The 20754-nt window shown below is 46.0% G+C and overlaps 1 protein-coding gene across 1 annotated transcript; it reads left to right on the top strand.

Moving 5' to 3' along the window:
* The first annotated feature begins 11636 nt into the window (after positions 1 to 11636).
* Positions 11637 to 13929, top strand: olig1 (oligodendrocyte transcription factor 1). The gene has a single exon (XM_037487685.2). It carries the CDS (start codon positions 11904 to 11906, stop codon positions 12675 to 12677), a length of 774 nt encoding a protein of 257 aa, XP_037343582.2. The 5' UTR covers positions 11637 to 11903; the 3' UTR covers positions 12678 to 13929.
* The last annotated feature ends 6825 nt before the right edge of the window (positions 13930 to 20754 follow it).

Below are 20754 nucleotides of genomic sequence, written 5' to 3'. Positions count from 1 at the left end.
AATCAAACATCCACCTCATTGGTTCTTCATTGAATAGGAATGTTTAATAACTTGAATCGTGAACTCATTATTAGTCATTCATTTTTTCCGTCTAATAAAAAGCATTTATTGAATTAAATATTCAATAACCGAAATATGAATCAATATTAAATTGATTTAGAAACTGCACGTTGTTTTAGATTTTTGATTCAATTTCATTGAAAGGTTTTGATTTGTTGTTCCCTCGTGATACAAACTGACCTCTTCTCTCTGCTATTTGCGTTGATCCGCTTCCTCTCAAACACAAACCAAACAGTCATGACGGATGCGCTCTGTACGCCCATCTGCTGCAAGACGCCAAACAGATTCACATGTTACAGTTATTCCTTTTGTAACCAAGAGGTCAAAACATTTTAAAAAAACGGCATTTAGAATTGCGCAGCTTTGCTAAATAAAAGCGCGTAAACTCCGGATGAAAACGCGCACAAACAGGCCAGCGATGCGCACGGAGGCCGCTGCACTTCAGGAGGCAGCAGCTGCAAAGCAGATTGCGCTTGCTGTTACAATGTTTTTCCAAAGGCTTTTGAAGATGCAACGATATGAACCAAATCTCTGAATATTCATGCACGCATTTGTTTATTCGTCTCATTACTGGAATTGAATTATTCAAAGTCCTTCAGCGTCTTGTAGGACGTTTCAGAGAGGGAAAGGTCATTTGGTCCAATACGGCAAAAGCAGTTTATTTACAGGGATGAACGTCACCGCACGTGGAAACACCCTTTGCTCCCTAATTCATCTTTCATTCTTTGAGTTTTACTTTCATCGTCCACCATCCGCTTCTCCTGCAGTAGAAGATGGATCCGTATCACTGTGACACTAAACAGGTCAACCACCACGCAAAAGGAGCAATTCATATTTGGTCAATGATGACTTAAACGCTGCCAGCTGTTCCACAGTTAAAAGTGCTGCAAAGTTGATGGGAGAGTCAAGATCTGACGGACAAAACAACTCTCACATCTTTTGTCTTGAAAAGTTAACAATCAACGTTCATTACTGGCAGGCTTTTAGGTCAATAAATGCTATGTGACGTAAAAAAAACAAACACATTAGACAATAAATTATTGACGTGCAAAAGATACAAAAGTCTCCTCAAAGTCGCAGGACTCCCGTCAGACCAAAAAATATGAAGCATTCACCATCTATGCTCGGGTCAGACAGACAGAACTATTTTGTTAAGGAGAAACTTTTGTTCTTCTGAATAAAGATTTTAAATGAGAACACAGAAAAACACCTGAGTGATCGAACTCCGTGGTTTCACAGGGACTTTATTCATCAAAACACGTCTTCATTATTATCCATATATGTGTCCATAAGTCGTTAAAAAGCAGCGTTACTGATACCAGTGGTTCGGTGGCCTTCTGAGTGTGTCCCGGCGAAACATGACAGTGTCACAGCGATCCGGCCCAAATCAACCCAGGACCCAATCCACTTGTTTGGCTTTCATTCAGAAGAATTGATGTCAAACCGGAAACAAAACATTTCGGTTGGGGTGCATCCAGCTGTGAGGAGCAAGGAACAAATGGAGAGGTCTTCAGGGATTTATTTTAAATTGGCAAGTAGTTGTTGTAGTTTTTTTTTTTTAATGTTAATCAGCATTCACACATTATGGGAATATAAGAAAAAACAACAGAAGACAAAGCTGCTAAGTAATTTGCATCAAATGTTCTCTACGTTAGCGTTTGTTAGGGATTGGTATTTCCGTTTTCAATGAGGATGTTTTATAAAATGTTGCATTCCATGCATTGCTTCAAACCAAGCATGCAAACATCTGAATGAAAACTGCGAGCGGTTGTCGTGTGGAGAAAAGCGCTCACGATAACCCCTGTGACAGATTTCAATCCATCGGCTGCAAACTGGTGACTGTGATGCATCACCCATCATCCAACCACCTTCCTACAACTGCTGGGTTTTGGTTAACATTCATCAAAAACCTTCTTTTTTCTTGTCTAAGTATATATATATATATATATATATATATATATATATATATATATATATATTGCCTTCTTTCGTTGGTGACATTTTTAAATTCAGTTGATGCAATCCCACAGGGCTCATGACAGTTTTCCATCATAAACCCAGATCAACACGGTGCTAAAGTTGAAAGAGAAACTGCATCTTTCTAGCCTCATCACTCCGGCCAATAGCAGCTGGGCTTCACGTCCCGGAGACCGGATTTGAATAAACAGCTCTTTCTCCACTGTTGGTGGCAGGCTGACTTAGCCATTGATGCCGGGAGTGCGCGGCTGATTCTGTGACAGTTTTAAATATTCATAACTTTGAACAGAAGGGGAGCGTCAGTCGTACACTGTTGCAAACTGGACTTAAACCTTCTTGGAAACACAGCACAGATGTACCCCCCTTTCAGCTCGGGCGCATCGCGTTGTGTTAGCTGAGCGGATTAGAGATCGGTGGGACGCATCAAAGGTGGTGGGACACCAGAGAGAGTCCATGATGTAGCAGAGGAAGAATACAAGAGAGGAGATAAACAAACAGCCGTCAGAGACAAAAGCAGGATTTAACACTAACACGGCAATAGCTGTGGCTCGGAGGTGAATACGAGCCCTCGGAGGTCACTCCTTCCCATGGGACAGATGTTTACTCCGAATCCGTCTCATCTGCTCATCCTCAACCACCATGCATGGTGGTGGACTCTGACACACAGGAGGGAGATTCTCGCTCGTGTTGTCCCCCCCTGTTAAAGGGGCTGAGCCCCTCTCAGCCCGAAATCACACTGAACCCACATCCCTGGACATTACAATTAGAAAAAAATCATGGCAACATTGCTTTGTAACTGCTAACAACAAACGCTTCACAAATACGTTTGCATTGTACTGAATACAGAGATTCATCCGTGGTTTGCAGAAACATATTTTCCAGGCCTTCTGGCAGGATCCTCTTTTCTTTAGATCGATAATGGGTGTGGGTCAGTTCTGTTGCTCTCGCATGAGAGCGTTGGGTTGATGATCATTGGGGAAGATGGCTCAGTAATGGATTGTGGAAGTGTGTAGTGAAGCAGTTACATTAGAAGCTACATTTCTCTACATGAGTCTCCTGGCGTGCCGAAACATAGAAAAAAAAGTTTCTTGTTTTGATCACACCCAAATGTACCATTTGATATCTCTTCCACGATTAACATCTCTGAGAAGCTAGTACTTCATTCAAAGTATACATTCATCAAAACGCTCGATACTTAAGAACTTAACAATACTTGTGCGTGTGTGCCTGTTCAATAATCTATTGAAACAGCAGCAGATGAACTCCTTGATCAGTCGGATCAATGTGTTTAAGTAAAAGCCCAGAGGGACAGAGACAGAAGGGAGTGAGAGCAAAGGAAAGCCAGAGAAACAAAGCGAGTGAGCAGAAGATCCATTGAGTGTGTTTTTTTTGTGACTGAAGAATCGTCCCCAGCGGCTTTGAAAAGAGGGATAATCCTGTCAAGTAAGCGGACCTTTGGATATTCATGACTGGCCGAGCGGCTCCACGGACTGAAGGAGGACACAGTCAGGATGGGATTAAACATCAAAGTAAATGTGAGGAGTGCAGGACTGAGACATGAACCAGCCAATGCAGAAACACAGGGGTCTCAGAGGGGTGTGCTGGGGGCCAGTTGGGACCAGTTGCCTGATGGGTGGACAGCACATTGAATGACTCCCGGATGAGGGCCTTCTAAAGGCTTTTCAGGGGAGCGATACGCCGCGCTGTGTGCACCTGCCCCCCAACCTGAGAAACACTGGATCTAGTCACAAAATAAGTTCTTCTTGAGGTCACCCTTGAGTCTGGATAGCTGCTAAGGAGGACAGATTTCATGACAGAAACGATTGGGTCGACCAATGCTGCGTCTCAGAAAGCAGTGGGATTCTCGCAATGTCACCAGGATCACACAGGAAATTCAGCTTGCCAGTTTTCTAGTAATGCTACCCCCCCCCCCCCCCCCCCCTCTCCCCTTCACCATCCAATACCAGACTGTTGGCCAGGTCTTTAAGCAAACCGTGTTGCACCTCATTGATGCTCCTGAATGAGGTCCAATTCCTGCAGACAGGTGCAGAATCGGGTAGACGAAAGTAGACACCGATGTAGCAGCAGATTAATGCCCATGATTAACAATCACATAGGGATGTAATGTTGAGGCATCTGCATTCTTTTGGTCATGTTGTGCATGTAGTCATGTTGTTAACAAGCTTCATCCTGATTTGGAGAAATCTTCCGTCATTTAGGCAGCAATAACCAATTTTGGTCCTAATATTTGGATGTAATTTTTCCAACCGTTGACTGGTTCTTTATAAATCCTTATTATTTGTAAGATTAGCTCGGTGGTTTCGTCACCTTGGGCCATGCATCAGCGAGCAGCTTGGACATTTGGTCAAAGAAGTTTAACTTGAAAGGATTCATGGAAGTTAAGTGATGTTTGTGAAACCACCCTCAACCCTCCCTACTTTCTCTGGACTATCTGGCACCATAAACTCCGACCGTCCAATGACAATGACATTGGGGTTAGTTAAAAGCAATTTCAGACGCAGAGAGGCACTGACCAAGTGCGAGAGGGTTTTGGCCTGTGTGATGATTTCAGCCTCCATAGCAGCCCGGTGTGTTCTAATGACGACAACCTCAATTTGTCAAGTTAGTGAAGCGTGCTATCACGTTGCAGTGCAACATATGTCAGCTCTCTGAGTTTTCACCTCCCCGGGGTCCCCCGCTTCATGAATCAAATTAGCACCGCAGTCCACATGGCTGTCATCTCATTTACAAGTAAGCTGGACAAGAAGTAGATCAAAATGATGCTTTTTTTAAAAATGATTTTCACCTGCTATCACGCTTGGAGTAGTTAGCAGTCCTCAACGGGAGGCCAGACATGATTTGGGGCAACATCTGTGGGGAACCTGCTGCAGTATAACCAGTGGAGGCTGAACAGAAAGGGAGAGCGGCTTCACTCGGGTGCTTCAGCCTGATCTCTCAGGTCCTAGTGGGGATTTAATGTGCTATGAGGAGCAGGAGCACAGTGGGAGGCGAATGAGCTGCTGCAGGAGGTAGAACGTGGAGGGATTCTGAGCTGTCTCGAGGGGAGGAAGGGGGGGAATTGTGTGAGTGTCAGTGTGTGTGTGTGTGTGTGTGTGTGTGTGAGTGTATAGGCCAACAGATGTGTCCATCAACGCCTGAAAGAATCATCTTACATCGACTTGCATCCATCTGCCAGCCTGGCTTGGCAAGGTTTTATGAAATCGGAACAATGTCTTAAAATGCAAAATAACCTTCCCTGTTGAGACGCATGGGGGGAGAACAGATCTCTTTAACCTTTTAAACTCTGAGAGGGTGCTAACTCGGGTTCTGCAACAAAGCACGGAATATATTAGCAAAATACTGCAAAAGACACCTTTAAAAAAAAAAAAACACCTCGCCTTTTAATTTGGCATGGCATAGTTTCCTACTGTGACATATTAGCCGTGTTTCCATTCACCCGTTGTTTGGCGCCCTTTGAAACATTAGATTAGAAAAGCTGTATTGAAACGGCAAAGCTCGTTAAAACCTCCCTTCATTGCGCCAAACAAGTTTATTTTCCAAATGGTTCACACCTTTAAGGAGGAAAAAAAGCTGATGCATGAAAATGAAATACGGAAAGGCTTTTGTCAAATACGTTAGAATGTAACCAACTCATTTAACTCACATAAAAGGATGAATTTCGTCTCCTCTGGAAAGCATGCCTAAGACCAGCTGGCATGAAAGAACAATCAAAACCGGCCCAAATGAAAAAAATCCAGTATTTGTCTTTTATGGTTTAGTTTTTACAACATTTCAAAAGCTTCAAATTTGCTGAATAATCAAATGGAAACAAAGATATTGACGGAAAAATAACTATTTTAAATTTAAATTCAAGAGGAAAATTGGTGTTTTAAAGGTTTAAGGTAAACGGTTCAGGTACAAAGAGGGTGGAGAGTGGGTGGATGGGTGGGTGATGCAGGCTTCGACACAAGGTTTTCCGCCTTGTGCAAAGTTTTGGTTCATCTATTGATCCCATTAGCATCCTTCCATTCACGGCGTAGCAAATTAGAAGAATTAGCACCAAAAGACACCTTTTCTCCCCAGCAGCGTGGTGTGCTGTGCAGGTCAGCTGGTGTGATCCCTGCAGCGTATCCCGGTTCTGCCTCGTGGTCGTAATCGTCCAAGCATGAAAGGCGTCCAAAGGACAATTCCGACCAGGCCACAGAAAAGAAAAGAATACGGCTGACTTATTGAAGCAAACCAGATGTATCCTTAAAATTGAGAATGGGAATGGTAGATGTTGTTGGATTTCTATTTGATCCAACATTTGGAAAATGTATCCCAATTGATCACAAAGATGGACCTTGCATTTTTCGTTGATGTTTTAGTCTCTTTCTTTGGCAATAAGCCTTTCAAAGCCTTTTTTCTCCATTTCCCAATATCCACCACAGTGCCATCGGCTTTCACTTAAACAGTGAGCACTCCGTGCGGATTGGGTATAACCTCTGGAAACCCACCCGTGGCCTTGTATCGCCATTAAAACCCCCGAAAAGAAACCTCTCAACCCGCCCCTCTAAACATTTAGAACTGAACTGGGGGGAGCTCCTGACCTGAGAAGAAGAGGAGGCTATGTGTTTGACTTGGGAAAGAGATTCCTGTGGAAGTCGAGCGACCGTGAATCCATCATTGTCACGGTTAAATGGGATTGGGGTTTTTTTTTTAAGGAGACTTTGTGGGGGACGGGATAACTAACACTTTCCTATTAGCAAATCCCCGGTGGCGTTGTTTCAGAGGGGAACATCTGCTGTGACAATGGACCAGCATTGAGTTGGATTGGGATCGGTGTAATTCCAAATGACTGCAGCGGAAAAAGCATTTTGACAGTTGGAAAGTAGATCAGTGTAAATATTTAGAACGTTTTCTATTTTTTTTTGCATTTTAATTTGAAATAAAACCAACACCCGTGGACCACGCAGATTAAATGAAAGACAACCAAAGAAGCAAACAAACAAACCAGCAACAAAGGTCAAGGCAGGAAACTGTCAGCGGAGCAATTAGCGACTCAAAATGTGAATGTGGCAAACGTCCATCTGCATTTAAACAACCGCGACCAACTGAGCGTGTGCAGCTATTGAGAGCGAAGCGTTTAGGCTCTCTTTCACAAAGGGCCCGCAGGCTGAAACCTCACACACCCCTCCCACCTTCATTATCCCCGGCACACTATGATCCGCGGCAAATGCCGACTATCCCAGAGCGGCGCTCACAAAGCATGCTGGGAAGGACAAAAGGCAGACCTTCAACCGATTGGTTCCACCTTATTAACAGCTTGTAATCTTCTCATGTCTTTGGCCAGGCCTCACAGAGCAGGAGTTAGGGCCAATAGACGAGTGCGTCCTCCGTTCTTTGCTTTGATGGCGAGCAGCCTTTCCCTCCCCCCCCCCCTCAGAAAAAGAGTCCCGTTCTATTATGTTTCCATTGTCGCCGCCGCACCTGTTTGCCCACAGGGACACACGGAGAGACTCAGTCACTGGCAACTGTTAATTTCTCATTAGGCTCTCTGGGCGCATTGGAAACAGAAGACAGTTTTGTACATAAAGCCCGAGGCAGGTGCTCCTCATCGTTTGAACCTGTCAAAAACCATGAAAAGAATCAGCACGTCGGCCACAGTATATTGATCCTAAATTAATTTAAGGTCAAAGTTGGGCTGCAGCGGTGGTTAGATTGTAGTTTTTAAATTGAAAAGGGAGCAATTTCAAAACATTGTATTGGTATTTTTGTCTTTTTTTTAACTAAAAATTACAAAAAGGAGATTTTCCATTCGCTGTTCACAAAATAGTTTGTCTTAGACATTAGATTTAAAGAATTAGATTGTATGATTCTATGAAGTCAATAAGAGACACACTTCTTCAGACTCTACCTCGACTAAAACACTAGCAAATGGTAGCACTTAAATTGTACTTATAATGGCACTTTTCCATAACATGTTCTGAAACTGCTTATTTGATGAAAAATGTACTTTCTTGTTACTTGTTCTTCTGAGTTTGTATCTCGATGTGGAAATGCACTTATTGTAAGTCGCTTTGGATAAAAGCGTCAGCTAAATGACATGTGATGTCATGTAAAACCTGAACCGCGTCAATGCAGGAGCGCGGCCTGGTGCGTCCGTCGGGTCCTCTCGAGGAGCCGCAAGCCAGTCGACACCGATGCATTTTGATTAAAATCAGGAAGCTTTCATGGCACAGGAGTGACGAAGACATTTGGGCCCAGAAAATCGCTCTGTAAACGTCCCAATTTGTTGAGCGTCCTTCAGACCGTCACAACACACGAGTCCTGCCGCCGAGGCGGTGAACACACGGACGCACCGTTAAGTGACACACAAAAGGCCTCCATCAGACACCTGATGTGAATTGACTCCATTAAGTCAAGCAGCCAGCAGCCAGCCTGTGGCTCGACTGTCTCTTTGTATCCGGTGATGTAGGTCTATAATTATGACAGTTTTTACTCAATTAAAAGAGCCGCTAGAGGTTGTTTACTGGTTTATTCTGTCATTATTTAGACCGTGAGTTCTTAGTTAATGTTCACATTCTCAAATTTTTGCATTCGTTCCAACCCAAGTAAGAACATATTAAGCCATCCAAAAGTATTTGTTGTATGAAATGTAAATTTTGGTTTGGATTGGAGTTGTCATTATGTCAATGTGTCATTGAGGGAGACATTGAACCCCTAGTTGAGCTTCAGAGCAGATCACTGCTTTTAATGATGGTTCAATTCTGTACATTTAAAATATGAACATGTCTGTATGTGAAAATGTAGATCGTAAATACACTAAATTAAAGCCTATTGTGTCCTTTTCAAAAATGCTTTAAAAAAAACACCCAGATCTCATCCCCATTATTGTCAGTGGTGTCACTTTGGGTGTATTTTTCATCCCGTATTGGGGAATAGACCCGACCCAGGAGTTTTGGCCGAGGTGTCTTCCTGTCTGTCAGGCCCAGGAAATGGCTCCAAACAGACGAAGCATTTAGCTCCCAGGTGCAGAGCCACCATTGGAGGGCCTTGCCCAGATGGACAGTCCTCCTTCCACCATAAAGACGCTAGTCTTCCCGTGCCCTGAAGCCCCCGGTGCTCCTGCCTTGGTCCAGCCTCATCAAAAGGAGCCTGGAAGCTGGAGGCGGATACGCTGGGCTGCCGCCCCAAATCAAGCCCACTTTTCTTTTCCCTTGTAAGAGGGGGCTAAAAAAAAAAAAAAAAAAAACCAAACAGAAATGGGGGGTTGTGTGGGGGTTAGAGAGAGTGCGGGAAGGGGGGGGGGCTTTTCTGGTAGACACCAGCTTCTTTCTTTCTCCTCTTTTCTGACTTCTGCATGTGGGGCTCCTTGCAGGTGTCCTGCACCTCCCCCCCCCCCCCCCCCCCACCCCCACAGCAGATCCCAGAGCACGGCGAGAAACCAGCACAGCTTGTTTTCTTTCACTGCTCCGTCTATTACCCCCTCATTGTCAGACAGGCACTAGAAATCAAATTGAGCTCACACACACACACACACACACACACGCACACACACACACGCACACATTCATCCTGGCTGCCTGCACTCTGTTCCCCTGCAGGTGCGAGGGTCATCCGCCTGGCTCTTTTCAGGGGGGGGGGCCTCCCTTTCCTCTCCGTCTGCAGCCGTCCATTCAGCTTCAATCACGGCACCACCAGCCGGACGCCGCCGTGGCGCTGGCGCGGCGGGGGGGGGGGGGGGGAAGCGCCTCCGCAGCACACATCTTTCACTTGTTGAGCGACAAGCGAGGAGCGGCTGTGTGGGGGTCGGGGGGGGGGGGGGGCGCAGGGGTCTTCCTCCCCTGCGTCTCCTTCTGCTTTCATCGTGAACAACTTGCTTTCTGTTTGTGACGCTGCTGTCCTTCCCCTTCTTTCCACGGCCTTTCCTTCTCTGCCTTTACAAGAAGTAGAGCTTGGGGAGGGCAGGGGGGGGGGGGCGCAAAGGAGGAGGACGGCCAGGCTCCCTGAGGTCTTCTCTTTTTTTTTTTTTTGTGGCTCATGAATGGCACATTTGGGGTTTCCAGCCGGCTTCACCTGTGCTGGGAGTCAATCGGGCTGTTGTCTGGCTGCCTGGAAGCGCGCCAGCGCTCCGCCAGTCGGTTCTGTTAGCGCGGCCCACTCAGAACCCGGGAGAACAATGGCCTCCACCTCAAAACCGTCAATTAGCCCCCCACCCCCTACCACCACACAATGCGGCGTCCATTCACCGTTTGCCAAAACTGTTCTCTGACCCGATTAACAGCCACGCTAATGCGGCTAATACCTGCCCTCCGTCACACACAACAACACGCTAATCATCTTAATGGCTTCCAAGTTGTTTGCGTGGCTGTGGAGGCGCGATCCATTGAGGCCACAGTGCTGTGTTTCTTGTGTCCACCTTTTAATTATCTTCACAAAAAGGAGACGGGAGAAGCAGCGTTGCTCATGTTGTCGGGGTGCTAACGGCTCCATTGGTGGCTTTTTGGGAGACGAATGCTGTGCTGATTCCTGCAAAGCATTTCACATCTGAAATCGCTGGCTTTCTGACTTCCAAAATGATGCTGAACTTTGTTGTAAACCACAAAGCAATCCAAAGGTACACTCAAAACACATATTTTAGCATCAGCTTTAACTCCACTTAGGTGATAAATCACTCAATTGTAATCGTGGGATTTTAAAAATAAGTAATTATTATTGTTATTTTTTCTTTCATTTATCTCCTTTACCTTTTTTTAATGTATTTTTTAACATTGGTAATTGCTGATGTTGTACTGGAGTAAACATTGATGAATGGTCGCCATCTTGATTTACTGTATATGATGCTCAATGGACTGTACTTATAGATGTTATATCCTATAATTTGCTGATCGCACTGATCACTGCCTTTGAGGCTGACTTATTTAGTAAATTGTTGTAAATCATCCTCTTCTTTGCTTACATTTAGAAACCTGTACATCATGTAAATGTTCCAGGAAATGCAATTTCCGGAAATTGAAATGCATATTTTTACTTGAAGAGAACAGGTTATTTTCAAATTGCAATTGTAATTGTAATTTTGTAATTGCAGCTTGTGATGAATATCTCCTGTTTTTGACCAATTGCGGACCCCGTTGGGTGGGATGACTAAATATTGGTTCATGTGAGTTTGTCTCTGTCCTTCTGAGCTTGAAAAAGGTTTTTGAAGTGAAGCTCCTGGTGGAAAAATACGAAATTGCATTGAAAAAAACTTTCAAAACCAAAAAAAAGAGTTTGAAACAGAGTTAAATGTAAACCCCATTAACAATTGAGTGGTTGAACGTTGCTTCTTGTGCAAGAGTTTCACTTCAAAACACAGGAGTTACTAAATAATCCCAAACGAAACGCTTTCCTAATATTTTGCCTTGAATCGTCCCAATTTGATTCAATGGACACCTCTTTCCTTGTTGTTTATCATTTGATCATTTTCACAAACAAAGTCACACATGAATACGTATGTTTGTAGAGAGCACATCCTGAGTCTGGGAGGAGTTGAGCTGAGTTGTGGGGGGGGGGGGCGTTTAGCTCACTTTTCCTCCCTGGGAGCTCGTCGTGTTCAGCAGACGCAGCTGTGGAACGGAGATAAAACCGAGCTGCCACTTAAGGGAAGCTCTCATTCACTCACAAACCTCTGAAGCCCAAAGTAAACAACGCTTGGGCTGGATGGCAGCGGTCGACAGGTGGAGGGAATAAGGTTTGGATTTCTTGCACTTTGCAGATTTAAAAAAAAAAAAAAAAAAAAGCACAAGGCAGGTATTTCTGCTCAGGCTGTTTTTGGCGTGGCTCCTGAAACTTTGTTTCACCAAGAAGAGTCGAGCCCTGAAGCGCAGCCCGGCTCCCAGCGGACTATGAACGGGCTGTCGAACCCAGCGACCAGGGCCCAGGAGCAGCCCCTCCCCCATCACCGCGTCCCCGGCTCAGCGCAGGACCCGCCCCGCCGCCCCGCCGGGTTCCACCCGAGCCCCCGCCTCCACCCCGCCGCCGCGCTCGCCCTCCACGGCGCCCACAGGCCGACCAAACCTCAGAGAGAGCTGAGCGCCGAGGAGCAGCAGGAGCTCAGGAGGAAGATCAACAGCCGCGAGAGGAAGCGCATGCAGGACCTGAACATCGCCATGGACGCCCTGAGGGAGGTCATGGTGCCTTACGCCGCCTCGCCGTCAGCCGCCTCGTCCCCGCCGACCCACCAGCACGGGGCCCCCCCGGGCCGAAGGCTCTCCAAGATCTCCACCCTGGTTCTGGCCAGGAACTACATCCTCCTTCTCAGTTCGTCCCTGCAGGAGATGCGGCGGCTGCTGGGGGAGGTGAGCGTCGGGATGGGGGTGAGCGCGGGGCCGGCGCCCCGCCTGCTGCTCACCGGAGGGTGGCCCCTCATATCGGGCCCCAGTCAGCTGCTCCTCACCCAGGAGTCCCTCCTCAACGCAGCGGCCTCCTCCTCCTCTTCGTCCGCTCCGTCGTCGTCTGCTGCCAAATGTCCGCTGCTGTCTCCGGGCCCCATGGAGGCGGCACTGGCTCCTGTGCACTGGGGCTCTGCGGGGGCCTCGGGGGGGCCCCTGTGCCCCTGCGGGGTCTGTAGACTGCCCAGATTCAGCCACTCCGCTCCCGCTCCGAGATTCACAAAGTGACACGTTTCAATTTAAGAGACTTCATGACTGTTCTGATCTTCTTTTTTTTTATAAATGAATTGCTATTTTTCTAACAGTTGTAATTTCTGGTTTCATAATATTTTACTGCAACAACTCACACTTTCCTAACCTGATGGATCAACTGTGTATGTGGGAAGCTAGATTGTGTTGGAAGCCAACATAATAGTGGCCTTTTTGGATGGGAGACAACATACCAAGTATTAATCCTCTTGTTTCATGAGCAGAGATCTGTGGGTTACTTTAACGCTTCTTGAAGAAAGTGTGGGCTGTGATGATTGTGATGATTGTGATGATTGTGATGATTGTGTTGTGGTGGCGTTTGATTGAGGTGAGGTAGCTTCTTGGTTGAAAAGAAGGTGACAATATCAGGAAATGGAATAAAAGTTATAGTATAATATTTGACAGCAGTGAAAAGCAGATGGACATGGACTCATCCTCAGCTCTTTGGATGAGTTCACATGAGAGATTTTTGTTTTTGTGTTTTTTTTTCTGTGCTTTTCTAACTGGTTTAAAATGGGCTGGCTCACATAATAAAAGTCACACTTGTCCTTACTCTGTAGAAAATATGTTAGCCTGCTCTTTTCTTGGTGTAATTAAGCGAATATATGATTTTTTTAACATACAATTACTGTACAAAAAGTGACATCACATCACACATATTTATTTTTAAATAACAGAGGAATCCCAGGAACTACAATTGGTCCTTTTTAAACAATCCTGTCTTAGAAATGACATTTGGATGATTGTTATTTCCAAATTCTGTACATTCTAATGAGAATCCTCATTGCCGTTTTGATTATCTTTCGTTCCATCCAATAAGTGAACCAAAAAAATGTTCCATTTACATTACATCACATCCTTTGACAGCACTGATTAGGAAAGCAGAAGTCATTTGGTCAAGGTAATCAAATAGTTAATAAGCACGTCATGTGTTGACCTTTAACTATGTGCTGTGAATGCACTTTGCAAGTGAATATTTTACTGACATTCATTTTGAAAAATTGGCAAATACGTTAATAATGTGTCCATTCAGTTATTATATCATTCTAAAATGATTCAGTGGTGCTTTTACACTCTTCCTTAATTGTATTATTGCAAAGTCATTTCCTCATAGTTTGTAAAGATTAAGCCATCCCTTTTTGTCACTGTCGTATTGTCCTCACTCGTGTAAAGTAAAGAAAGTAAAGACGTCCCTTATAGAGGTCTTTTATCCGCTCAGTGCAGGATCTGCTGCTTCTGGGGGGGGGGGGGCGTCCTGAGGAGTGGTGATCCACTTCTAGAAATGGTGACGAAATCCTTGCATTCGTTGGGTCTTGAAAGCCCCTTGCACCCCAAAATACTGAAACAGTCCTCATCCCTTCGCCCCCCCCCCCACCCCCCCCCCCCCCCCCCCCCATTCATCACCCCAACAAGCAAAAGATCAAAACCCACCCGTGTAATTACTGCCCCGCGGAAAGGAGGCCTTTTGATTACCAGCCCCCTCAGAGTCTTGATGTTTCTCTGTTGCGAGGGACGTCTGATTCGTGGCTCCTCGTTGCCCTCGCTGCACAATATGTTCAAGCGCCCAGAAAATGTGTCCCGCTGAATGGAGGCTCGCTCCTGCCACCTCGCCACCCCAGTGGGGAAAAAAAAAAAAAAGGAAAAGCAGGGCAGCCTCATTCTGGGGCGAGAAGGCAGGAGGGAGGACGTTCCTCAACCCGGACCCCTTTAGAGCGTGAACGATAATGATGAGAATGATCATAACCATAACGCCGATAAAATGCTCAAAATAATTGCCGTCCCGGAATAAGAGGATTACGGAAGGGTGAATGTGTGAATGGTGGCGCGTGAAAGGACGGGAATCTATTAGCTTCGGTGGGGGGGGGGGGGGGGGGGGACAAAAGAGGAGCTCGATGCCATTAAGTGAGATTAAGCTAAATAAGGCTTGATTTTCTTGCAAGGAACAAGGAGGAAGGAGAAGAGGGTGGGAGTGAAGGAGGAGAGGAGGGGGGGGGGAGGCAGGGAGGTGTAGCCTGATTCATGGATCAAAGTGAGATGGCCCAACTTCACGTGTTTCATTAGCATATAGCTGCTTTATCTCTGGAGGGATTATAGCCACCTTGCTATTTTCTCCGGGCTGCTCTCCATTCGGCCACCTTTAGCCCAACAATCCATTTCTCCTGCTCTCAGGATGTTTCAGCCCTTTTTCTCTTCTTTTTTTTTTTTTGTTGGCTCCTTAATTTCTCCCCCCTCTCGTTCTTTGCCCTTTTCTCTCGGCTCCTCCAAGAGGCTCTCACTTTCTCCAGTTTGCTGGTGTCATTGTGGTGGCGACGCAGGGGTCTGGTCAGTCCTTTGTGTTGGCACTTTAACTCATCTCCATTTCATCACCGTTGTTCAATGGGGCGAGGAGGGCCTGTGAGACAATGCACACGCGCGCGCACACACACGCACACACGCACACACGCACACACACGCATCTTTACTGCGGGCAGCTCTGCACTGAAGGCTTTTTTACCCCCAAAATACGTACAGCACACCCGAAACATCGTGGGTCGGCCAAATAAAAGTCAAAGTGTACAAAAGAGTATCACGTGTCACGTGTGTTCTTTCATTTTTTTTTATTTAAACCTAAAGCATTTATTACCTACTTTGTAAATGATGTTTTACGTGTCACTTTGCAAGTAGAGTCCGTTGTTTGGGGTGAATTTTCCAGATGTGGTTTGTTGACACGACGTTCCAGGTCGGGCCCTCCGTTGATTTGCCACTATGTTCATTCATTCATTTTCACTTTGGTGTTGTTTTAGTTGAAATGAAAACATGAGAAAAGGACAAAGGTCTCTCTGCAGTTACAGAAGTGACACTATTCAGCAGGAATGTTTTTTAACCTTTGTGTTGTTTAAGTCTTTTTGTATCTGCTGGGAGTCCTATGGAAATTCATCATTTCAGTATCAGTTGTGTGTTAGGACTTCTCTAAATAAATGCCCAACAAAATAATCTTTTTATCTGCGACAGTTTTGTGTGTAAATGGTCGTGTTTGTCTTGAACAGCCTCTTCACGCTACGGACAAAGCACTTTGCATTAAATGGCGATGTAATGGCCATAACCGGACTGCAACTGCAACAGACCACCTCAATCATTCAAATCAAAAGCGCGCCTGCTGTACAGTGGGCGCGGCACAGTAGGGCCCGCTGGTCACCATAGCAACTGTACACACCGTAGCGCTCAGCCAGCCACTGCTGGTGAAACTTAACATAACAATGGATTAAACTGGCCACAAAAAAAGCCACTTTGCGTGGTAGATGACCAAAAACATTCATCATTTCAGCAAACTCTGCAAAATATTTCTTCATGCAACAAAAGGAGGAGCCGGGCGACGGGTGGATTGGTCAGAAAGACATTAATAGATTATTGGTAATTACCTAGTTGTAAAAAAAGAAAGAAAAAACAGGCCGCTGTTATTCCATTTCCTCTTTTCTACTTCAACCACATGGTTGTGATGTTTTCCAGGTCGATGAAGCTCCCCTGGTCCAAACGTGATGCTTTTCTGACCTGAACGAGATCCTTTCTGTGGCCAAACCAAACCTTCAGCAGTACAGACTATATTTAGTCTTCTCCAGAACTTGCAGCTGTACCGAAAAAGCATACAAATTCATTTTAGATGTTAACAGCATAATCATGAATAAAGAAAACAATGTTTTCGTAACCTGTTTACATTTCTATGACATTTGGTTTGATGAGCAGTGTCACGTGGAGCAGAACTGTGTATGGCTGCATGCAGAAATGGACCCATGGTGCCGTAACAGCACGAGAAGGAAACCTTTGGTAAGACATGGCGAGGACGCGTGAGGATACGATGCCCCAGTATCTGCCATGGCTTCACCTGGGGTGGGGGGGGGGGGGCGCCTTCGTTAAACATAACCACAATATGTGGTTCAAAGCCAAAGCAGCTGCTGTTGTGGTGGTTCATGAAACGTATCTTCGGATATCTGGAATTGTCTTTTGTCCACGTCGTCCTCTGGACTTTGGAAGCATGTTAACGCACACTTGCAGTGAAGAGAGTCAGGACTACAAGTGTAACAGCATGGACACCGCTTACGTGTCGCTGTGCCGGACGTGAGATTAAAATCTCTATCAATAATCGACAGTAAGTGAACAGTGTGGGAGGAGCTTTGTTCTTTATGCACTTTAGGTTCTAAGAGAAACAAATAATTGCCAGCTGAAATGTTACAAACTTCAAAAAAAAAGTATTCTTTGCATCCATTTGGGGATTTCTGCCCTTGTTGTTGTTGTTGTTGTGTGTATGTGTATATTCCAACATGTGTCTCTAACGTGGAGCTCCCTGTGCAGCCTCTCATCTCAGAGTGCTGTTTGCCTGCGGCCTTTGTCGGGACGTTTCATTGCACTTAACCAGTCAACGTGGGGAGTCCTTGGCTTAGGAAGTCCTGAGCCATAAATTTCATCTCCACAATGAGCGGAGCACAGGGGCTGGTCAGGACCCCCATTTACTTTCTAACCCAGCTTTTATTCATCCCCTCCCTAAATAACGCCAGGCCCTCCTGCGCTGTCCCACCCTGGGATCCCGGCTCCCCTCTGTCACCCCTTCTTCTTTCTCACAGCGGGCCGATACAACGGGGGGGGGGGGGGGTGAGCGCCGAGCCCGCCGGGCCGCTCATTAAGCATCGTGTTCTCTCCCACCCATCCCTGCCCTCTGTCCCATTCACACCGCGGCCCTCATTACGACTTTACAGGCCGCCATCACCCGTCACCTCATTACCCCCCCCCCCCCGGGTCCAAAGGAGACGCGCTGAGGTGGTGTGTGGTCACAGGAGACACTTTGTCTTTGCTAAATCTCAAGTTATCCCTCAACCTTTTTTGGGAGCCGGGGTTTTCGGGGGGGATTGAATAAAGGAAGATGCACTTGCCATTTCCCCCGGACTCTCTAATACTATTTTATATTTGATTTATTAGACTTTGTCCCAACACGCAACTATTTTATCCAAGTTTAGGCAATTTAGCAGAAAAAATGCTGAATTTATTTTGATCTTAATAAAGTCTCCATTAATGTTGGCTATAGTATTGTGATATGTGTGCCGTATTATTGCAAAATTGTGCAACACGTGCAGATTGAAGCAGAACATCTGCACGTGTGCATCATCAGAGACGTACATTTTAGGATTATGCACTTATGCAATACAGGGTCTATCAGACAGCTACCTGTCTATTGGACATCCATATTCAAACAATTTATGTAAAATGTGAAGTAATAAAATCGGAGAGCCAAAGTAAAAAAAAAAAAAAAACATAAAAGAAGGACTTTTCCTCTCTGTTCTATTGGCTCATCTTCACTTTGAACCTGTGAACACGAGGCTCTCATCAAGGTGCATCCATGTTTGAACACGACACATAGTGCACATAGTATTAAGACACATTGTGTTGCAGGTGTGCACGTTGTGTGGAAAATGAGAATCTGGGCTCACAGAAACTTGAGAGCACACAGCAGCTAACGGATATAAATCCATGTGTTTGTATATTAAACTGGCGCCGTTGGAAAACGAGTGAAAACGAGGCTGTGGTCTACAGTGTGTGTGTGTGTGTGTGTGTGTGTGTCGCTCTGGTAATGAACCCCCTGGCCCTCGGTTCGCCCTCTGACCCTCGGTGGCCTTGGGAGCAGAATTCCAGTTAACACGCCAGCGATCTGTTGTCTTTTGGTCCGGTTTTGTGGCGGCTGGGTGTGTCGACGAGGCCCGGCAGCCACCAGAGCCTCTCCCTCCTCCGTTTCCCTGTCCCCTTTCTTCCCTTCCTTTCTATCGGCCCCTGTGTTTGGGCTCCTCTTTCTTGCCTCCTTTTCTGCTTAATTGAGTTGTTTGGCAGGCGGGCTTGTCAGACAGCGGCGTCTATGTGGGGAGTCTGAGGGGCAGGGGGGGGGGGGGGGGGGGGCACCGGCCATTGTGCTCCCAGAGACGGTTAGTTTTTCACCGTTAATGCCGCATGAGTGAACATGGCCCAGATTAGGACGAGGGGGAGTGGGATTTAGAAACCGTAGTGGGTCTGTTTTTATCTAATATTTATATATATATATATATATATGCCGGAAATCTTTTTATTGGCTTGGAAAAAAACTGCTTTCTTCTAAATACAAGTTGTGTTATGAACTCTGAAAACACAGAGTAAGTTGTTAACCATGGTTGAGAAATGAGATGAAACACATTTGATCACCAAACAGAATGAAACATATCAGAGGTACGAATTGAATAAAGCGCCGTTGACTTTGAGCACAATAAGTCAGCACCAATCGAGGGGCTCGTGCACCAGGAGGAGAAGAGAGGGTCCGCTGAGTTTCAAGTGTTCAGCAAACCATAAATATCCTCCTGAGTGGTCTGAAGAAGGCAAACAGCGACTGTGTGAGGGGTCATCAATCATCGGGCCCATTTCACGTCTCACGCTTCCTCCATTTGATCCTTTAACTCTTGTATCTTTGGCTTTGAGTAGTGTAAGGAGAACATATAAAGGGAATGATGTCACTTATAATTAGGCTGTATCATTTTCAAAGGCCAAATGAGATATTTGTGTAAGGAAATAAAAAAGGCTCCATTAAACCTGATGCCTTTATATGAGATTAATTAAGTCAATTAAGTGAACGAGATCATCACTGAGCAGATTTCTAAGAACTTATTCCACTGCTTGTCATCTTATGAAAATAAAATGACTAAGTCAAGCAGATTCACCAGGGACTCCTCCAGAGAGGGCCTCCGGCAGCGACCTTTGACCACGCAGCAGTGGCTTCACCTTCACCTGGTGGCTCCACCTGGAACACCACGCTGCTGGACAACCAGGACTGAGAAGAGAGACCGTTTACTACTAAACCTTCAGAATCCCCACGAAGCGGACCTCAAAGTGTATCTAAATATTATATTATGACTTATGGCTTTTCATGCTTTGACGTAGCTCAGGTTTCTCTCTCCTCAGATTATGAAGAATAAAAACACAGCTTTTTAAAAAAGGTTTATTTACCAATTAATACATTATTTAGGATTTAATTTATAAATAGAGAACGCATGTATTGTAAATGTAAATGTATATAAATATTTTTTGCATTGCATCACTCGTCATAACATTCATATATATAGTATATAGGCCGTGAGTTCTCTCACGACTCTGAGAAGCCAAAGTCCAGCTTCTCTCCTTGTGATTGTGTTGGTGTTCTTGTATCTTCTTGTGTGTGTTTTTTTTTTTTTTTACTGGAGGAGAAGCAGCGTCTTTTCTCTTCCCTCAGGGTCCATGAACCTGTCCATCTGCTCACACACACACACACCAAAACAGACAGCCAAGGGTAAAGGGGAGACTCTCTGTTTTGTGTGTGTGTGTGTGTGTGTGTGTGTGTGTGTGTGTGTGTGAGTTCTTTGAAGGGTTGGCTAAGCAGTCAGTTTACACGGAACAAGGTCTGGACCAGAGCCACTAAACTTCAGCTCCCTCCCAGAGGCCGCCCCGCCTCTCCTCACTTTTAAATCACACACAAACACACCCTCAGGGCTTCTCTGACAGCTCCCCCCCCCCCCCCCCCCCCCCCCCCCCCCCAACACACACACGTACACACACCCGTGCCATCACACAGCCGTTCTCTTCTGCTGACCAGCAGAAACCCTGGACACCTCAGCCCAAGGACAGTATGTGAGTGTGTGTGTGTGTGTGTGTGTGTGTGCGTGCGTGTGTGCGTGCAGAGGGGTTGCCGGGGGCCACAGCTCCACTCCTCCTCTTCTCCAGCCTGCCGGAATGCCAAAACCAGGCGGCAGGGGTCAACGCAGGAGTCAAAACACTGGGAGGAACGAGGCGAGGCCGAGCGGCGTCGTGCATTTTTTAATCGCACCGGTACGTGAGTTTTGACCCGTTGGAACAGATAAACCAAAACGACTCGGCTTCGTAGCTTTGGAGGAAACAAAAGCTGTGGGCGGCGAGTGAAAAGGTGGAGAGCGGGTGTTGGCGGTGCTTCCTCAGAGGTCAACGGGGGGGGGCGGGGGGGGGGGGGGACTCAATCTGGATGCACTTGAACACCGATAAACCGCCTCACAACTGCTGGAGG

The sequence above is a fragment of the Pungitius pungitius genome, chromosome 10, assembly GCF_949316345.1.
Source record: "Pungitius pungitius chromosome 10, fPunPun2.1, whole genome shotgun sequence".
In the NCBI taxonomy this organism is placed as follows: Eukaryota; Metazoa; Chordata; class Actinopteri; order Perciformes; family Gasterosteidae; genus Pungitius; species Pungitius pungitius.
The sequence above is the reverse complement of the archived record's forward strand: the minus strand, read 5'-3'. Positions and strand labels throughout refer to the sequence as shown.